At 49.9% G+C, this 20,861-nt stretch overlaps 2 protein-coding genes across 3 annotated transcripts in view; both read right to left on the bottom strand.

The window, feature by feature from the left end:
* RNF130 (ring finger protein 130) overlaps positions 1-6,104 on the bottom strand; it is a 49,772-nt gene extending 43,668 nt beyond the window's left edge. Inside the window, exon 1 of one of the 2 annotated variants that reach the window (XM_054168723.1) lies at positions 5,346-6,104. In XM_054168723.1, coding sequence (XP_054024698.1) covers positions 5,346-5,613 — 268 coding nt within the window. In that variant the 5' untranslated portion in view covers positions 5,614-6,104. The remainder of the gene's footprint in view (positions 1-5,345) is intronic. The other variant, XM_054168722.1, reaches the window with a different exon arrangement.
* Positions 6,105-10,427: 4,323 nt separating this feature from the next.
* Positions 10,428-20,861, bottom strand: part of FLT4 (fms related receptor tyrosine kinase 4) — a 61,712-nt gene continuing 51,278 nt past the window's right edge. Inside the window, exons 21-30 of the mRNA XM_054168726.1 lie at positions 20,708-20,855; positions 20,099-20,193; positions 19,634-19,756; positions 19,120-19,231; positions 18,671-18,770; positions 18,068-18,173; positions 16,986-17,125; positions 16,175-16,295; positions 15,322-15,407; positions 10,428-13,935 (exon numbers count right to left, since the gene is read on the bottom strand). Of these exons, the coding sequence (XP_054024701.1) occupies positions 13,716-13,935; positions 15,322-15,407; positions 16,175-16,295; positions 16,986-17,125; positions 18,068-18,173; positions 18,671-18,770; positions 19,120-19,231; positions 19,634-19,756; positions 20,099-20,193; positions 20,708-20,855 (1,251 nt within the window). The 3' untranslated portion in view covers positions 10,428-13,715. The remainder of the gene's footprint in view (positions 13,936-15,321; positions 15,408-16,174; positions 16,296-16,985; positions 17,126-18,067; positions 18,174-18,670; positions 18,771-19,119; positions 19,232-19,633; positions 19,757-20,098; positions 20,194-20,707; positions 20,856-20,861) is intronic.

The raw sequence follows: 20,861 nt of genomic DNA, 5'->3' as shown, positions 1-20,861 counted from the left end.
CAGACTGTCTCCTACCTCTGAACCACAGCTTTCTCTTGTCTACTGTATGTTTATGATGCTTGTGCATTGCTCAGGAGGTAGCTGTGACATCCCACTTCAGCCAAGTGTTGCACTGACTGTCGGCAGACTTTGTCCCCTTTTCACAGAAAAAGGACAACATCATGATCACACACCCTGGCCATTAACTACTCTTTTCCATGGGGGTTTATTTTGGTTTTATGTTTCTATTATTTATCCTTTTTTTCTTTTCTCTTCTTGTTTCTTTTAAACCAATAAGGTCAGATATCTCAATATTGATTGGATCTTAGCTAATATTCTACTCTCTGAGGCCAGCACCAGTTGCCAGAGTGGTCTGTCTCAGCTACACATAGAGAAATCACTTTAAAGCCTGACCTTCACTGCATGTAATACAATCAGTGGAGAGATATCACCAATGTTTCAAGGGGCAGCAGATCAAGAGACTCAGCACAGGGAAAGAAAACAGGAGGCAGAACCTGTGCCTCAAAGCATTCCCTCCCTCCAGCAGGCACTGGCCGGGCAGGTGCTACGCAGCGTGTCTGACTGGCAAAGCAGCCAGCCTTGTGCAACACCTTAATTATAATCCTGTGACAAAAACTGCAGAAAAAGAGTTCAGCTGGGAAATGTACAGGAGCAACACAGCAGCACAGACTGATTCTTATGTCAAGGTCCTAGTTATTTGCTGCCCCACTAGGATTTCATACCTGTAATAGTTATTTTTTTCCTTTCAATGCATACCCACTTGTTCTCTTATCACTCTAAGTCCTTATTTGAGCCAGTTAGAATCCCCACATTGAAAAAGATGTGTCAATGAGTTAGGCACAGTGATTTGTTAATGTTTTGGGGGTTTTTTTGGTATTTTCAAGAGCTATTTCAGGTAATTGATTTGACTAAAGCTGGCTTTAACACTAAAAGAAACTCTTTGAACAAGAGGTAATCTTGTTTCAGGGAAGAAGTTAAACCAAAGGAAATCACTGAAGCTTAGAAGAATCCTGTAACAGCTCAGATTTAATCTTGTTAGCTCAGTAAGCAGACTACAATTATGCCTATAAACCCCAATATATAGCCTCTTTTGTGATCAACTAATGACTACTAATCAAGCTGGTTACTGAGATCAGTGGTGAAGGACGGATGTGTGGCACAAGATTTTTAGTTCTGCTACACCGTTGATGTATTTGCTTGCTGCATTTTCTTAAAGCCTATTGCTTTGGATTCTGGGCCAGAAAGAGACACAGAGCTCTGTCTGAACATTACCTAAAGCTCTGCAGTTACTAGGAAACTGGCATTTTAAACCTCCTGCAGTTAAAACTTGCTCACACAACATGTTTATGAAGTGTCAGATGCTACAAAATGCTATAGAGTACCATGCACAACTACCTCTGTTCCTAACACTGTGACAATATTGTTTTTTCCCCACTTCCACCTTTTTCTAACATGTTCTTGCTCAAATTCTCAGTCTCCTTGCCCAGCCATAACCCTGCTACTCCTTCTGCAGAGACGTCCCCTTTCCACAAGCTCCTCTCACAACCATCACCTAGACCATATGCCCTTTAGGCTCCAGTCCTTTTTCTAGCCCACTCACTTCCTTGTTTCTGACCTATTGCCTCAGTGAGTTGTAACACTTTCAAGTTTGGCTTTGAGTTTGCTGCTATTTCACTTCCTATCGGTCCTATCTCCACTCCTCATCCCCCTGCCTACTTCCTCACTACTCAAGCCAGCCAAGGTGCACAAAACTTTGCCTTCCAGCAAGGTCTGACCATCTGCAAGGGGACTTGGAGAACACAGGAGGCTGAAATTTCCAATCCTGAGCTGTGTATCCAAACACAGAATGGCATGCCATCACCTAGACACAATTACAGCGGGATTCTGTTCACCACAGATGATCTTGAGGCACCGAAGTAATGTCGTTTCTACCAAGAAGCACTGAAGTGAGTTTTCAATGGGTTCTGGTTTGCTTTGTCACATCAAAAGACACCTAAAGGTCACCACCACAATTGGTATCAGTCATCTAATACAAATGGTGCTTAAAAGCAGGGCTAAACAGGGCTAAACACTGCCACAATGTAATAAACACAAGCCACAAGCACCTAGGCAGCTATGGTGAGACATCTGGGCTGAAATGGCTGGTTCCAGAAAGACACAAACAACTGATGATGAGACTGAAGGAGAAATGCTCAGTAACCTCACTGAAAAGATAACAAACTCAAACTGAACTATCAGAAAAGGTACATCAGGTTGTGAAGATGCATTTTGCTATCATCCTTCCACGTGGAAGGAGAGGAACACTTTCTTGTGAGCTGAAAGCATTTGTGTCCAGAAGCTTTTTGCAATGCTCTTCTAGTAAGAAATTATTTAAGTCTCAACAAATGACTGGCAACTTAGAAAGAAGGAAAGGAACTAGAAAAACTGAAGAGAGATTGATAGAGAAGCTCTGCTGCTGTTGAGCATTTAACGCACTTGAAAGAGATGCATGCACAGGTGCTGGATTTACACTCAACTGTGACCAACAGCTCGCTGGAGCTACGCTTTCACAAGCCACATTCACCAGCGGTCAAGAGAATTACTGCCATGCCACTTCCAGGGGAACACTGCTTTTGAAAGTCAGTATCCATTTCATACAAGTGCCTATAAAAAGATCAGAGTTTTAATACATGTATTAACATGGCAAGGGTGAATTCTGTTCAAGAAATTCTGCTACAGAAATGGGAGAAGCGCTTGAACAGATCACTCTGCTGTGGGATTTCAAGGTTGGGGGACCAAATGGCACTGGCAACTTCCAAAAGTCCTATATTAAATACCAGGCACAAGCAAGAACACAAGTTAAAGAGAACACCACAGAGCACACCACTTCCAATGGCAGGCTGTGCTGTTACACATGGCGTATGCTCAGCAGCACACCACTGGTGCCAGGTATGGAATTAGTAAACTCATTTCCTTGCAGGCACTGAGTAAGGGACCTTAAGACATCAAGCAAAAGTGTGATACTTAAGGACAATTCAAGGATAAACCACAGATGTCCAGTCTTCACTACCAAGGTGCTAACAGATCACCCTGGTTTGTGGAAGCTCAAGGGACAGCCCATGAACAGGGGAATGCTTGACATGAAAGCAGTTTCAAAAAGTCAAGCCATCTCCAAACAGTTGTTGACAATTGTAGAGTCCTCTTCTGATACATGAGAAGTGGGGTAGAGTGTTTACTGCTGACAGCAGAGGCTGGCGCTAGCTACTTGTGTGGACAACTACCAGGAAAAAAAAGAAAGGAAGGTATTTTGCAAACAGGCTCCACAGCATCATTAGCAGGCTGCTAAGAGGGCATTAGAGCAATCACTTTTGTCAGGACAGGATGGTCTTTTATCAAATCTAGACATATAAAAAGCACAAGAGTATAAACATAAGGTCCTTAGGCCTTCAAGAACATCTTAGCTAAAAGCATAAAGATATCCCAGTCCTTCCTGCCACATGAATTCTTTTTAAGCCCCATGAAGCATGCCTTGGCCAAATGAAAATGAAACATGCCCCCTCTAAAAACTGGCATAGAACAATTCAGAGCTTTAAAGGAGGATGAGTGCTGCAATGTTTGCTTTAACAGTCATCTGCTGACAAACAGAAGGACAAAACTGAAATCTCCCCAACAACGGATGGCAAAGTTGTAATGACTGCAGCATGACAAGACTGCAGAAACATTTCAGGGTTCCTGCCGTGCTTTGTCACTGAAGTTCCTCACTACAATACTTAACAGCAGGGTAGAAGCATGCTGCATTGCTCAGAATTTTATTTAGTTCTCTCATTATTAGCTTCCAGGAAAAACGCTGTCAGCCTCCCTCAATGGTTTAATCACACTTCAGTGAAGACCATATCAGAAGAGAGGAGAAAAAATTACAGAAACAGGTTAAAAATAATTGCTGTCAAAGTTGTTCTTGACAAATAATGAAGCCCCTTAGAAGAAGGAAGGGGTTTGATACTTGGACTACATTAAAAGGCAGCAATTTTAAAACCCATAAAAATGCTACTTGAAATAAGAGTGTTTACATGCTTAGCACTTTCAGGACAACCTCCTGATTTCATCTAGGAGGTGTGTGTGCTTAAGTGAGGAACATCAAGAGGCATAGCTGACCCTGAGAGCATGGTGAAGGCAGGATTTGAAACACAAGCAAAGCATTTTAAGTGCTCAGTAATTTCTGCTTCTTCGTCCTTCACCTGCAAAACATGCTGTATTAATGTATTCTAGTTAACATGGTGCAAAGCCAGTAAAACCAAGTTCCAAGGAAACCAGCAAGCCTCTGCTGATGGACTGTCTGCTTCATACCTACAAGAAGCTCACAGCAGACTGCCTGAGAGGATGTATCTTGTTCTGAAGAAGCATCAAAGCATTTTCCTGACTTTAAGATTTGGCTTTTAATAATTAATACTTTAAATAATTAAGATTTAAGCTTTTAATAATAATATGATAGTTCTAGGTTATCTTTTTTAAAAACCCCATCCTTAATATTCCCCACTACATTATTTCACTTAATGCATTATTCAGAGGTGTACTGTCCAGGAGATGGGTTGGGACTGTTGTGATCCATCAAGTGGTTCATTTCTTAGAGATGGGAGTTCTGATAACATCAGGAAGGGTTTTCTAAGTAAGATACTAGTAAAACCACACCGTTATGCCTGAAGCAATTGGTTGTATTTCAGGCAAACCTCAAGACAATACTTTTATTGTTTGTGTTCTCTATAAGCCCCAACACTTGTCGAAAACACTGTTGATGGGCAACAGCTTCATGTAATGAAAACTTATTTGGAAGCGCTGCAAGGTTCAATATTGCAAGCAAACACATTCTGGACTGGCCATGAGAGTAAACAGCTTGATGGCTTCAGCCCTTCCAAGTCTTGATGGACAGCTTAAACTGCCTTTTTAAGAAGCGTACACTGAGCAACCACGACTTCACGCAGCTGCAGAAGCCATCCAGATGCATATCACTGCAAGACAGCCACGCAGCTGTCCTGAGATGGATGGCATCGCTATAATCAAACACTGTTCACTATTGCTACCTTCCCCCTGTAATTACTTTGGAAAGAACACCTTCATCCCTCAGCATGACCAGCCTACTGGGATCGATGCTGGAAAGGACATTATGTTTTGCAGAGCCATTACTGAAGCCAGCACTCTGATTTATTGCCCCCGGGATTTTTTTAAATTTTATTTTCCTCTGGGAAAGTTCTTCCTCCTCTTTTGTCAGCGCTCTCTAGGAAAACTCTGCAAAACTCAGACAAGGCCGAGCCCCCTGTGAGGAAGGCACCCGACAGCCAGCCAGCCACCGGCGGCCGCAGAGGACGCGTTACCTCCGTTGATGGGGACGGGAGCCACCAGCAGGCCCTTGACCTCCACCTTGGGGGAATCCTGCCCGTAGCGGCCGCGGTCGATCCTCAGCAGCGTGGGGCCGCCCCGCTCGGGGCTCAGCACCGTCACGTTGATGAGCGCGGTGTAGTACGCCTGGCTGGCGTTGTCGGCGCCGGCCGGCCGGACCCGGCAGTGCCAGAGCAGCAGCAACAGCAGCAGCAGGACGGAGGAGCCGCCGTTCCGGTGCTGGCGGACCCACCGCCAGCTCATCTTCGACTCCGGGCGAACCGACGGCCGTCACCGGTTGCCTCCGCCGCTTCCCTCGCGGCAGCGCCGAGCCCCACACGCCCGGGTATATTTTATCCCATCTGACAGTCCAGGAACGGAGAAAGACCAAAAGCAGGCGGCGGGGGGAGGAGAGCACGGGCTCATGCCATGGGAGGAGCCAGGGGAGTCATGGCAGGTCCCAGCCGAGTCCGATCCGCGGTCCCCAGGGAAGACTGCTCGGGGCGAGCCACGCTACACCGGCCCCTCAGGGCGCCGTGCTCATGTCGCCCGCCCCGGCCGCCCGCCGCTGCCCGTGCTGGGCGAGGGGAGGGGAGGAGGCGGGGGCGGCGCCGGGGCCCCCTCCTCGAACAGCTCCGCGCCGAGCTCCAAGGATGCCGCCGGGAGGAGCAACCGTTGCTGCCGCCGCCTTAGTCGCGCTCACACACGGCCGCGGAGCTCGCCTCAGGCTCGGTTCGTCGCACTGCCGCGCTTCGCCTCGGGGCTCGCTGCCGCCTTAATGCGGCGAGCGCCGTATCCCGTTGCCCCGGCCGGTGGCCGCAACCGATGACTGCTCCTCCATGCTCAGCTCAGTCCCGGGGGAGATCAGAAAGGCCCCCGACACCTTCCGGCAGCCGCGCAGCACTCACCCGGCGCCTCCGCGCCCGGCGCCTCGACTGCAGCTCGGCGCTGCCTGCACTGCGCAGGCGCGCCCCGCCCCGCCCCGCGCCACGAGGGCGAGAGGCAGGGCTGCAGGGGAGACACGCCCATGGAGGCGGGGCAAGTGAATAGGCGTGTGCTATGACGTCACCAGGGGGCGTGGCGGTGTGGCGGAGACGGTGGAATGGCTACGGGGCTCGGGAGGTGCGCTCCGGCGCTGGCTGGTCCCGCTGTCTGCAAGGGAGATTTGGCTCTAGGGACCCTCAGTTCTTCAAGGAACTAGATGTAGGGACACATATGGGTTGCCACAGCTCCTCTGCGTCTTTCATCTGGAGATGGTTTGAAAGCATGTCTTAAATACGGGGAAAAAATAAAAAAGGGCTGTGCGTCTGAAAAAGAGGTGGGGTGCGCCCAGACTGCCCAGTTACTGCCAAAAGCGCTGTTGGGGCAGGAACAGTGCATCCATGGCAGGATTTTGTCACCCCTACCGAATTTGGAGTTACCTTGGGTGTACTGGAATGGGAAGTCTTACAAACACTCAAATGTTGTTAATAAATAATAATCCTGTTAACTACTGTAACCAGGACTTAATTACTTTTAACTATCATTAGTTAAGATTTCAGCCTCTCTATGACCATAATAATAGCAACATACTGTAATGGCCTTTTGGGGTTTTGAAGGGCAAACTACCTGAAGATTATGGCAAAGACAACACGTACTGCAGGGCTGTGAGTTAGGGCATTTTCTAAAGTTCTGAACAAATAGCTGTGCTGCTGTTCTTTCGAGATACAGTCTCCTTGGTGACTTCCCCAGCCGCTTGGGAAAGCCCTCCATGAAGCCTGGGGTTTAACCTAAGCATTTTATTGAACTCTTCCCTTTTGGAAAGTTTTGTATTTTATGTATTTGTGATGCACCTGGTCACATCATGCAAGGCAACACCACGGAAGCGTGCGTTGTTTTGTTGGGATGTTGTGATGGATCTAATCTTGCCCTTGGAGAAACCTGCACTGTTCCCGTGGAAAGGAGCAGGCTTGCAAACCTGCCTCTTGGAGCAGAATGGACCTATGCTCTCTGCAAAAGACATGGAGTGTGTGGTTGTGTAATATCCTCATAGAAGGTGTTTGTGAAAAGTTCTTTCGATATGATCCAGGAAATGTTTGTGAAGCAGCAGATGAATGTTCTGCTTCCACTTTTTTTTTTTTTTTCCTTTTAATTTTTATTTACTTGGTAAGTGCAGGGTGAGGAGCCACATGCCATTAATAGTTTCTCAACGCTTCACCCCAGATGGTGGGTGAGAGTCATAGCAAACACACTGATCCTGCCCCCTGCAGAACATTTGGGAGCTGTGATTCTTGCAGTGCAGACAGCAGTTGGATTTTCCAGCACTAAGAGCACTGCTTCATTTTCATGTGAAGTCATGTCCTTTATTCTTGAGATGTCCTCAGAAAGGGCCAAGAAATCCTAGGAGCCTGAAGTATTCTTTGCTATTACTGCATTGATCTTCAGAGAAAGGTCTCTGAAGGTCAATGATTAGAGAGCTGGAGCACCTCCCCTATGAGGACAGACTGAGACAGTTGGTGCTATTCAGTCTAGAGAAGACTCCAAGGAGACTTAATTGTGGCCTTCCAGTATCTGAAGGGGGCCTACAAGAAGCTGGAGAGGGACTTTTTAGGGTGTCAGGTAGTGAAAGGACTAAGGGGAATGGAACAACAATAGAAATGGGTAGATTCAGATTGGACTTGAGGAAGAAATTCTTCACCATGAGGGTGATGGGAACAGGTTGCCCAGAGAGGTGGTAGAAGCCTCATCCCTGGAGGTTTTGAAGGCCAGGCTGGATATGGCTGTGAGCAACCTGATCTAGTGTGAGGTGTCCCTGCCCATGGCAGGGGGATTGGAACTAGATGATCCTTGAGGTCCCTTCCAACCCTAACAATTCTATGATTCTATCTCAAAACCCTCTTGAAAAAACACTGAGGAAACATTTGCTGGCCATGTCAGGAGCAAAACAAGTGAAGGGCCAGACCACGACCTGTCAGTTCCCTTTTCTAACTACAAGAAAAAGCTGCTTTTCGTTTCGCCCTGCCCGTTTCCCTGTGGGCTGTGTTCCTGCCGGAGACGGTTGGCTGTGCCAGACTCCCTCTGTGAGGGCTGCCAGCTTTGGTCACACCGCTCCTCACACAGCAAGAGCTGGGAGGTTTCTCTGCCACATGCAGGGCCATGAGCTGGGAGGCAGAAGATACCTGAGGTCTCAGGGCCCTCAGGAGAGATGCAGCCAAGTGCTGCTTCAGGATCCACAGTATTTCATGAGCAGAGCAGCCTTCTATCTCCTCATTCCCCAAACGGTCAGGTCCCTGGATGGGGAAGAGTTAGAAAGTCCTTTTGGCTGCCCTCATCTGGTGGTGGATCTGGACAAAGAGATGGTGGTGGAGCTGGATAAAGAGATGGTGGTGGAGCTGGATAAAGGGATGGTGGTGGAGCTGGATAAAGAGATGGTGGTGGAGCTGGATAAAGAGATGGTGGTGGAGGTGGATAAAGAGATGGTGGTGGAGCTGGATAAAGAGATGGTGGTGGAGCTGGATAAAGGGATGATGGTGGACAAGCAGGAGCTGAGGGGATGTCTCCCCAGGTCTCTCCACGCTGCACAGGGCAGCCATGCCTCTGTCTGTGGCAGCTCCTCAGAGGAACGTTTATTGTTTTGGTAGACAAATGGCACTGATGTTTTCAGAGGTCACCACAGTGTGAGGGAGCCGCTCCTCAGGTTTCACCCCGCCTCCTACTGATTTCTGTTGGTGATATGGTCACAATTCCATTTACGTTCCATCTCCCGCGCTCCCCCGGCGCGGTACATTCTCCTCAGCCCCGATCCTGCCTATGGTTCGCACCCGCCCTTCTCTTTCCTGTCAGTTTCGTCCCGCCGCCATCTTCCCGCCCGGGCCCTGCCCCGGGCCCGCCGACGCCGGGGCGAGGGCGCCACCTGCGGGCGGCGCGGCGCGGCGCCTCCCGCGGACGGGCTCGCCATGGCGCCTGGGAAGGGCTCCGCTCACTGAGGAGAAGGGGGAGCCCGAGGGGGCTCCGCCGCCCTTGGCCCCTCCTGGCGCCCGTCACCGCTGTGGTGAAGGAGAGCAGGAGGGGCGGCGGGGGCCCAGACCCCCGGGCCGAGGCAGGGTGCGGATCTGGGAGAGGCGGAGGCGGTGAAAAGCTGGGTGCTGGACAGCCGGCTCCTGTCAGCACGCCGTGGGCGGTGAGACGCTGGCGCAGGCTGCCCTGGGCGGTGGTAGAAGCCCCATCCTTGGAAATACTCCAGGTCAGGTTGGACGGGCTGCTGAGCAACCCGCTCCAGTTGAAGATGACCCTGCTTACTGCAGGTGGCTTGGACAAGATGGCCTTGAAGTGTCCCTTCCAACCCTAACCGAAGCTCAACCAAAGTGTATCCGGCTTCACCACAAGAAAAGACCACGTTTCATCCTGGATGGAAGTGCCACTAAGGCCAGCTGTTTCCTAGAGGATGCAGAGACATGCAAAGGGACATGAAAGTAAAAATAATAAACCCAAACTGTGGTAACTGCTTGGGCCAGAGGCGGGCTAGGAGGTGCTGCAGGGGGAGCTGGGAGCAGGATGCTGCAGCACCGGCCCCCAGGAACCAGAGAGCACCTGCCAGTTATGACTTTATTCATTATCTTTTTTTCTTCTCACATTTAGATATTACAACAAAACTCTTAATGACAAAGGATAACAAGTACTACAGGAGGAGAGGAAAGAAAGCAGTGTTCTAATTGGTTTGATATATAACCATGAACTTCCAGAGACAAGACTCAACGTGAGCTATAAACACTCACATACGCTTACTGGTAGGAATACTCACATGCAAACACCCCACACACTCACCCATGAAACACACACCCACACACACCACCCTTTTGTACTCACACATAACCCATGTTGTAACCTACTTGCATGGAAGGCAGCCCACTGAAACATTGAATGCTGCTGTAGCAACAACAGGTACCAGGTTAAAATATTGCAGTATAAATGAAGTGTTACTTGATACACAGGTTTTGGTTTTCTTTCTTTCTTTTTTTTTTTCTTCAGAGATGCATGTGTGTTTGCAAGTAGGGGACCCAACACTTTGTTTTCATGAGGCAGGAACATCCTCTCAACACTTTGTGAGGAAAAATGAGACTGCAGGTAGACCAGGAACAGTCATTTGAAAGGAGGATGATAAATAGCTTAGCTTCAATGCTCAGTTCCAGTAAAAGCCCAACCAAAACAAAACAGAGAGCGCATTGTGCACGGAGCAGGCACCATTTCTCCAACCCTGGGCTTTAAGCTGAAATACTCCTTTGTCACTGTGGAAAGACAGACAACACTGTTGCCGCACGTCTTCAAACCAGACAGGACCAGCTTCCTTTCATGCTCACACTTATCTGGAGACACTAAACCAAAATGCCAGAGCTGACACAAGAGCATGGGGAAGGGTATCAGCTTTGTATGCTCTAATTTTAGTATACTTTTAAGGGAGTGAAAGTACAATGGTCTCAACAGCTCTTCAATAACCCACACTACAAGTGTTCTTCAGCAGCAGGAGTGTCTGAAGAGGAGCCAGCACTTGCTCATATCATGGCTGCATTGTTCCTGTGATGCTGCTGGTGCAGATACAATAGGATCTGATTCCACCACCCCCCATCAAGATGGTGTGAAAGAGAGAGAAAGTAAACTTCCATGGAATGAAATTATTTCAATGCTCAAAAATCAGCTGTCACGTCACTGCTTTCCCAGAGTGAAGGAGTGGATCGTTAACAATGGCTCTAATGAAGTAACCCTTCTCCACAAGGATGCTTGGGAACAATTCACAGCTGAACCTAGAGTCAACATGCAGCTGTCCTGGCTGCCTGGGAGTGCTGACAGCCAGCCAGGGTGCTCAGATGCCTCTGTCTGCTTTCTGCTGAGAAATCCTGCCACTGCCCTGCAAACGTTGGGCTTTGCTAGTACATTTCTGTCCCTCACGTATGGGCCAGGACTTGCAGCTACTTTGGCATTCTGTTTTTAAACTATTATTTTATTTATAGGCCTCTTTTTCAGGCTTTCTCTCTGATGGGGCTGTGTTTCCAGGCAGAGAACCATTCGTGAAGCACTGGAAACAAGAGAGCCTGGGTCCTGTAGATGGACATCACCCAGCAAGCAACCTGAATTTATCTCAGCTCTCTGTCATCTTCCACTCACGTGAATGCTGATGGGGGACCCCAACAATACAGGGCACATGCAGCCTTCCTCTGATCAAGGAAACCACCAGTTCAAAACCCAGGGCAAGAAGAGGGCAGGAGAATTTGATCTGGCCTGCACCCCACTGGCTGTCCTACTTCCTTGGCCTGGCTCTCCAGCATCTCCTGCCAGAGGATTCTTACTGACTCACAACAATTACTTAAAGATGCTTCAATTCCTGGCAACTCCAGGAGACACCAGTAGAAATCAGGGAATTCATTGTCACAGGCAGTTTCCAATTCCTCATCCTGAGCCAGTTTGGCTCAAGCTGGTCCAGTTTTTGTGCCTCTTTTTGCCATGGAAATCACAGCCCTCTGATCCTGTTGACACAAAGAGGGAGTGGAGCGTTCAGCGCTCTGCACGGGCTTAGAGAATCTGAATGACAGGCATGCTTCTCCCATGTGCTAAATAAATCTCCCCATTACACTTGTGCAGAGAACTATAATTAAGACTTGGGAAAGTCATTGGTAAGGGCTCACAGGCTCACGTCAGGAAATGCATAAAACCCTGCTGGAAGAGAAACAGTTTGGGAAAGCAGCACATCTGACAGGAAACACAACTCAAACAGTCCAAACCAAACCCTTGGCTCTGTGCACAGAGGTGTGGCCAGCAAGCAGAAACTCCCTGCTGCTGAGATGCCCTGGTGCAAGGAGCTCTGCCAGCCCCAAGCATGTGGGAGAAGAGAGGATGACAAGCTGTTCAGATGAGCCTCTTCACCCAGACTCTTCTGGTGGTGACGTAACCGTGCTCTGTGGCTGAGCTCTCGGATTGTGAGCAGCATGGAAAGAAGTAGGAGGGGAAGTGGTGAGGCAGCGGTGAGGCAGCTGCACAGAAATCTGTAAAGAGGGGTTGTGGAGGTTCCCCAGAGCTCTGAATTCATGTGGTATCTTTTAGAAACAAAAGGCCCGAGTGAGGAGATATTTCCTTCACAAATAAATGCTCCTCAGACCTCCAGAGGCAGGCACACTGTGCAGAGAATGCCTCCTTAGAGCCAGAGACCTGGGGCAACAGGGAAGGTCGTGGTGCAGAACTGTCCATCTGGGCGAGCTGGGACTTGAGCCCTGGGCAGGTGCTCAGTGTTGCTGAGATACAAGGGGATACAGCCCAGGGCACCTCATGACTGGAGCTCTGTTCCTTCCATTGTTTCCAAAACCCTTGCAGCAACTTGAACATAAACATTTCACTCCCTACTGCTTTGATCCTTTTCCTCCCAACAAACAACCCATTTTCACTCTGTGTATAGAAGCCAGCTGAAATTAACACAGCTTGGCTTTAATTTCTCACTCAGGCAACAAATGATCTCAGCATTGCCCTGGGAGAAGGGGAAGGTGAGAGCAGCACACCTGTGAGTAACCTGCTCCCAGCACAGATTGTATAAACCCCTGTTTTGCACAGGCTCTGCAAAAAGGGTTGCTGTTTGTCTCGCTGGGAGGACTCTAGCCATCAGCTGATGACCAACTCAGCACTAGCTGTGTTGAGATGGCTAAAATAATCCTGGTATAAGGCAGATTGACAAGTTTCCCCCCGGCAGAGATGAGAAGGGTGTGGGTGTTGCTTGCGGAGGAGCTGGAGAGGCTGGCGCCTACCCAGGCTGAGCAGCGTGTGTGAACGCTTACCAAGATCCCTCAGGAGCTCTCCGTACACCTCCTGAAAACGTCCTGCTCTTGCTGCTAATTCCACTAGGGATTTCTTCCCTTTGATTCTGCTCCACAGCTCAGGAGCTGACATCATGAGGAGAGGAGGAGGAAGCAATCCAAGGAAAAACATTCGGGCTGCACACCAGGAAGAAACTGGAGACTAAGATGGATCTATTTATATCTGACCTGAAATGGGCTTTCTGAATGGGAAGCTGATCCGAGCAGAGGCTGGATGGGAGGCAGAAGGTGCTGTAGTGCTGAGCACAGGCACCCACTCGCCGGCAGAACACGTCGGTCTGGGCTGAGGAAAGAAGGAAATGTGAGGGAGCAGTGAAGTGGCTTTCTCCGGTCCTGGCATGGGGAAGCTGCAGCTGGAGGTGCTGTGTGAGCCATTGTGCTGCCTTTCCAAGGACGTCGGTGTGCCCCATCCACTTGGGGTAGGTTCCCTGCTGGGGCTGGGCGTAGGTTGAAGGAGAAGCTCTGAGGGACCCTGATGATGTGCCTGGAGGGTGAGAGGAGATGCCTGGCAGGCACCTCCAGGGCTTGATGCCGTTAGTACTGCTCGGAGAAGAAGGAAGCGTGGAGAGCGGGGGGAGTGGCCCCCTCTCCAGGCGGGGTGCAGCTGCCGTCCTCAGAGTGTTCTGACAGCTCCCCGTATTCACTGTTGTAAAAAGTCTGGCCTCCGACTTGGGACCCATACAGCAGCCGGCATCTGCTCCGCAGCTCCGACTGTTCCCCTGGCAGCTCTGCAGTTCGGCTGGGCCCTTTACTGCTGCGAGAGAGACACACACACAAGATCAGTCTGAGCACTCCTGCGAAGCCTCTGTCCTGCTTTGAGAGATCCCGGCTTCAGGAAACGTCATCTGCTAATGCACGTGGCAGAGGTAGGGTCAGGAACGGAGCTACACCTCCATCTGAAAGCACAGCACCAGGCCTGGCTCTAAACACAAGCACAGCCTGTGTATTTTGTGAAAAATCAGTGACAAAATTATTTCAGCTCTTCTAGATACCTTTGGGAAGCCCAGGGAAGGTTTGGGACCCAAAAGAGCAGGGAGAGAGAAGAAACATTGCCTCAATTGCTCCTAGAGCTGGCAGGGATAACAGAAACTGATACAAACCAACAGCCAGGATGAGGGAAAGGAAACAAAGGAAGGTGAAGATGTGGGAGGAAATCAGCAGCCCTGTCTCAGTGCCTGCCAATCCAAGCTGACTGGCAAGAATCACAAGAGTGAGGGCAGGGACACATTCAAGGAGAGGTTTAAGGTCAATGTTTTCCAGGAGATGGGACACCAGGTAGCCCATGGTGTAGGAGACAACAGGAATATGGCTTAGGGAAAAGAGGACAAGCAGCAGAAGACAGTCAGGATACAACAGCAGAGAGGCCACAGGGCTATGGCAAAGGAAAAAGACAATGATCATTTTGATCCGATGTTGGGAGGCAAAGGAGTGAGGCATAGGACTGGCCTTGTTTAAAACAAGCTGATTTGCTGAGAGAGGCAAAGTCCCAGCCTGTTCTGGCACCATGAAGAGATAAGCTGCAGAGATTTTCACCCAGTTTCCAAGCCTGGGGCAAAGACATAACCATCTGTAATGTCCTCAGCCCTGAGAGTGCCAGCTCAACCTGCTGGGTCAGTACTGGCATGTGGGAAGTCCTAAGGCCTGTGCCATCCCTGCAATGCCACATCAGGGCCTTGTACCACATGGTCCAGGGCTGGGGGATGGAGGTGGCTGCCACATAGTATCCATCTATCCATTACATCCATCCATCCATCTATCCATTACATCCATCCATCCACCCCTCCCTCCCATCTGCCACTGCTTGAACAAGGCCTAAGGTGTTTCACCAGAAAACATCACTAAGCATGAAGGCTCTCATTAACATCATCACTTCACTGTGCCTCGTTGTCTTATCAGACACATTCTCCTAGAATAGGCACAGTTTGCATTGTTACACCCTGGGAAGCAGCAGGCAGGTCTGTTCTCTTGTGGTTTGCCTCTCATTAATGTGTGCATCAACTCAGCTGGCTGAGGGCCCATAGCCCTGCTGCTGCTGAGAGCCCCAAGAGGGATATATCCTATGGGGGGACACCAGGAGCTGCCTTCTGCTCTCACTGTGTTTGGTAGCAGGGAGGTCTGAGTGGCTGGACTTAAGGAGTACCTGAATCCACCTTCTTTTCTGTGTCGGTTTTCTATCCTCTCAAATTCCTCAGATGCCAGAACCATCCCACTGTCTGTCTGATTGTCCTGGAAGGAAGCAACAGGAGTTATCAGTAACATCCCTGTCGACTGATCAGAGTAGGAAGGGAGGAGCAATCATTCAGAAGATGAGATCATGTGTGTCTGTGATGGAAAAAAAGGAGTAGGGGCACTTTACCAGCAGGCTCCATGGTCTTGCTGGAACTGATTTTCTTAGGTGCCTTCTTAAAAGCAGCACATACAATGGCAGGATTTGTGTGTGCAGTTCAGCTGGGGGAAAAAAGAGTGCTCCCTGCTTGGAGTATTACCTTCAAATCTGTGAGAAGTGAGGTTTTCCTCAGAGACTAAGGGCATGACTCGAGTTTTGCCACTAGAGGAGATGTGAGTACCAGCCCAGCTCAGAGAGGCCAGGAGGATCCTTACTGCACACCGCCATGTGGGTCAAGTTAGGCAAGGTGCAGACAAGCACTGTATGATTTAACTAGTCCTGGCTGGATTTCAGCATGCTTAACCAGGCCATGTTCACAGATCCGAAAAGAGTGAAGAACACTCTTCTCTGAGGCCTTTCATAGTCCTTGCTTGCAGGTCTAGCCTTGCTATTTCACACTCAGGCAGCATGAGCTGCTGTAGGAAATCCTTATGTGCCAGGTGGAGAAATGAATGTGCATAGGACTGGATGGATCAAACAGGAATGACACAGACAGACTGACATTAGGTAGGAGTGATCTTCCTTCCATGATCTTAACAGCAAAAGTGTCAGGCAAGAGCTGAACCTTTCTTTACCCCCTGCTGAACCCCACTCAGATGCTACTCACCGGGTGTGCCTTGTACATGGTATGTGTCATGGGAAACTCTTCAAATGTCTTTATCCTGGATGGACACCTGATCTGATTGCCCCCCGTCAGACACCCAGGGAATGAGACACAGTTGTAGTATCTGTTGACAGAAGTGACTGCATTCAGTAAACCCAACAGAGTCAACGTCCTGACTAAACAGGACCTGGACCCAACCTCCTTTCTGTGCAACCAAAAGTATGCAGGGAGGCAGATGACCCAAGCAGGGGATGTGGGGAGGGGAGCAGCATCACTTCAGGCCTCTAAACTCCATACTCCATCTGCAGTAGGGAGCACCCAGACTCCCATGTCACATCAGGGCTTGATTACCTCTCCACTTTGGATAAGCAGAATTATGTTGCCTAGATTGCAGGCATCACCACACTATCACAGCTTCCTGGAGATGAGAAGCCTAGGCCTAGTTGTCTGAGTTAGTTAGGAACAGGCAAGATGAAGCTCCTGCACTAGCAGAAGGGCAGAATCCCAGCTGACACCTTCCTTCCTCATCTACCTGATGGGCCATGATGCCTTTAGTGGGATGTGAGACTCTGTCATTGTAGCTGGAGGCAGGAGAAGTAATGTCCCAGACTTACATGTCAAGGGCTCTTTCTCCTAAGCAAAGTAATTTGATTTTGCTAGTGAGATGCTATGTCTAAATGCTTGGATCATGCCTGATCACCAGGGATTTTTTCAACCTCTTGCTGCTGGGTTCACCCCATATCTCTCAGGCTTTCTTGTAGCAGGCTCCTGGCTGCCTGCTGGGATCTCTTTGCCCTCTTCAGAGGGGATTCACCTTGCTGCTAGGCTGTGGCAACGTATCCTCATGTCAAAGTCCTCTTCATCTGAGTTTTGCTGGGCAGAGGAAGGCACCTGGGAGAAACCATCATCTTCTGAGCTGTGAGAGTCGTTCAGTGGGATGTAATCCTTCCCTTCCTGGTAGGAAGAACAGTGAGTGGCCTTACAAGAAGGGGAAGGCTTTCCTACAAGAAAAGGCTCTACAGGTAGAAGCTGTCAGGGCTAGGGAGGAACCTTTCTGGTTTCTCTGGGACAAAACATCTGGCTGGAGATTTTTGTGACTTCTGTGTTAAGTAGCTGCAAGTGTTGCAGGTGCATGGAGGTGTGCTTGAGCAGGAAAACAGCAGGAAACCAACCCAGTCCTTCAGCACCTACAGTTCTCCAGCCTGCACAGACAGAAGAACCCTGTCCTCTGGGGGCACTTTATTGTGGCTCAGTCATGCCTGTGCTGGGAAGGTTGCTGAAAGGCGAAAATGAAGGACGTCAGGGCGAGACACCACTCGTGTTTACACATGTAGCTGGCATCTTAGGAAATGGAACAGCAAGGAAATGTTAAAATCAGAGCTGGGCACTCATCACAGTTAGAAGTCCTGGGGAGTTACTGCATGGAAGTGATTAGTAAAGAGTTTCACAGCAATTTGTGTAGCTGACTGCTGCAGTGGCACGGTTGTTTGGTTCACATGACCCTGACATTTAGATCCGAGGATAGAGTTTCAGAAACCCTGCTGAAGTCCTGGGTTTCATTATGCAGGAGTGTGGGAAGGCAGGAGTGCCAGGGGCTTCACTCACTTGAAAAATGTATAATAATCCTCAGAGGATTAGGATGGAAACACTGGGATGATGACTGAGAGGGCACCCAGCATGCAAAGAGCAGAGCTGTATTAGGATGCAGTGAGAGGACTGCCACAGAAATGAGCTCTCTGGTAGCTGTGGGAAACAGACCTCTGATCCAGGAAACCCTGTGCTAGCCCTTGGTCTGCACAAAGGTATTGCATTGGCCAGGGAGTCAGAGGAGGGCACAGCAAGGGAGCTAGTGGTGGGAGAAGAAAGAGCTGAGCAGGAACAGAGAGAGGTTTTCACCTGCTGGACATTTTCCTGCAGAAGGTTCCCCAATATCTCCACCAGGTCAGAGAAGGTTGGTCTCTCCTTGGGGTCGCCGTGCCAGCAGCTCAGCATTATACGGTAACTGCCAAGAAGAGATGAGGGGTTTGTGCCACAGAAACCCCCTCCTAGCTGGTTCTGCAGCTCCTCCCCACCTGCTGCTTGCTGGACAGTGTGCACCTGCACTGTGAAGGAAAGCTCAGCACCACCCAGCACGCTGCCCATGTGGATCTGCTGGAAAGGGGCTGGTTCATTAGGCACTGACTGTAACAGTGCACAAGGACACCTGGGCACCTCTGACACCTTTCAGAATGGGAAAGCACATTGCCCACTTACAGACCCATCCCAGACTGGATTTGCAGGGGTACCTAGCTAGTTCTGATGTGAACTCATCTGACTTGCCCTTCAGGAAGCTGTCTGGAGTGAAGGATGTGTTGGCTTATCCCGCCTCCCCCGGGTGAAAGCTCTTTGCATCTCACAGAGGAGCCTGTCCTGCCTTGTGCTGGGATCTAGGAGGTTTCAACTATCCTGCAGAAGGCTCTGCTCTGCCCAGTGCTGGGATTTGGAGGGCTTCTCACTCACATTTCTGCTGTGGCATACTCTGGGGCTCTCATCCTGGTACCATCTTTGAGTCTCTGGCAGAACTCCTCGTTGATCTGGACTCCAGGATACGGAGATGCCCCTAAAGGAGGTTCAAAGAGGGGTGAGAATGTGAAGTGTGCCATCGGAAACCAGTCCTTCTGAGACTTCCTACCAAAACACTTGGAGATGTGATCTCATACACAGCTCAAGTCCTTGGTGCTGCCTGAGACAGGTCCCACTCCTTAAGTGAGCTGGTGGCCACCTCTGCATGCCTGTCTCCCCATCACCCACTTCATGAGCATCCATAGTTCTTTTTGCCTACACTGATGTCTCTTCACATCATTCCTTGGAGGTGTCAGAGCCTCCTGCACAGGCTCACCCACCAAGCTGCTACATGGGAAGGGAAGTCCTGCCTCCCTCAGCAGCATGTGACCCTCATAAGCACTCACCCAGTGAGAAGATTTCCCAGAGGAGCACCCCAAAGGACCAGACATCACTCTGGGTAGTGTAGACCTTGTCAAAGATGCTTTCTGGAGCCATCCACTTCAGAGGGAGACGGGCCTGCAGGAGGGAGGAGAGGCACAAGTGTCAGGGACATGGCCCAGGACAGCCCTTCTTGTGGCAACAAGACAAAAGAAAAACAGAGCAAATAGCCCTGCTCCTCTCTCCATGGAAGCATGAAAGCTTGGTAAGGCCTGAGGGAGGGATGGAGACACTCAAAGGAAGAGGAAAGAGTGTAAAGAAAGAAGAGCAAGATAATGACAGGCTGAGGGGCAGAAGGAAGGAGACAGAGGTGATGGAGGAGGAGGAGAGCACAGGTATTGTTGGGCCAGTGGCTCCTGGTCCCAGCCACACAAGTGGTCCTGCTCCTTGTTTTTCACCTTTTCCTCAGATTATTCCAGAGTAGTTTATGAACACCTCAGGGGGCCCACTGTGCATGGGGTTTGAGGAGCTGGTGCTTACGCTGCCTTTCCTGACGTAGTCAGGGTCCTTGTAGATGTCTCGGGCCAGGCCAAAGTCACAGATCTTGACCACGTTGTTCTCCGACAGCAGGATGTTGCGAGCTGCCAGGTCTCTGTGGATGCACTGAAGGCACATGAAGAGGAAGGGACAAAATCAGAGTGATGGAAATCACCGCCAGAAAGTGCAGAGCACCCTCCCCTAGCCTTCCCCTGCAAACTGAGCTGTAATGGGCAAATGGTGGAGGTGAGGGGATAAAGACACACATTTCAAAGGGAGATCATTAAGGAGAGGATAAAATGCAAGAGAACCAAGTTCCCATCTCTGTGTTGACAGAGCAGCTTCAGACTTCCTGAGAAGTATGAGGCAGGTCACTGAATCTCTGTGTGTCACCCATAAAGTGGCTGTAGGGAGGCCTTCTCTGGTCAAGCATGAGCAGAAGAAGAGGGTACCAAAAGGTGAACTCACCTTTCTGGATGCCAGGAACTCCATGCCACGTGCCACCTGGAAGCTGTAGCAGATCAGATCTTCCATTGTCAAGGGACTTTGCCACAAGTCATCCACTGTCCAGGAGTTAAAGAGAAAGGCGAGACAGTGAGTGGTCTCCTGCCATCCTTGCCCCGCTCCAGGACAGCTAGTCCTCAGTGCCAACTGAAGGAACCAGTTCCCCTCTAGGGTTTTCTGCTTAGGTGGTGGAGAGCACATGGCAGGAATGTGCTCATCTGACAATGAGTCCAGCCTCCAGCACATGTCAGTCAGAGTGAGTTGTGGAGAACAAGATTGGAAGGGACTTTGAAGGTCAACTCATCCTTCCTGTCCTAGGGAGGACCCACTGGGATCCCCTTCAATTCTCCTTTCTTTAGGCTTGAAAAATCCAAAGCAATTTCATTCTCCCTTTCGGGTTTCAAGAGGCAGATTGCAGAACCAGCCCTTTAGCCCTTGTCAGGGATCTGCCACATGACAGTGGAGTGACCAGCGCCAGGGCCGGGTACCAGCTGCCCATGGTCATGCCCTACCCATTCCTCAGGTTAGACAAGTCTGGCAGGTGAGGGGCTGCTGCCAGCACTGGAGTTTTACCTTCCTGGATGGGCTGTGCTGGGTGGCTCTTGTGCAGCAGGAAGCGGTTGAAGATGGCACTGTCGCTAGTCCCGGAGCGACTCCTCCTGTCTGCTCTCACCGCCTCCACGATGGACTGCACCTGGATGCGCAGCCTGGGAGACTTCTCCTGGCA

The sequence above is a fragment of the Dryobates pubescens genome, chromosome 16, assembly GCF_014839835.1.
Source record: "Dryobates pubescens isolate bDryPub1 chromosome 16, bDryPub1.pri, whole genome shotgun sequence".
Lineage (NCBI taxonomy): Eukaryota > Metazoa > Chordata > Aves > Piciformes > Picidae > Dryobates > Dryobates pubescens.
This window is presented reverse-complemented; position numbering and strand designations above follow the sequence as displayed.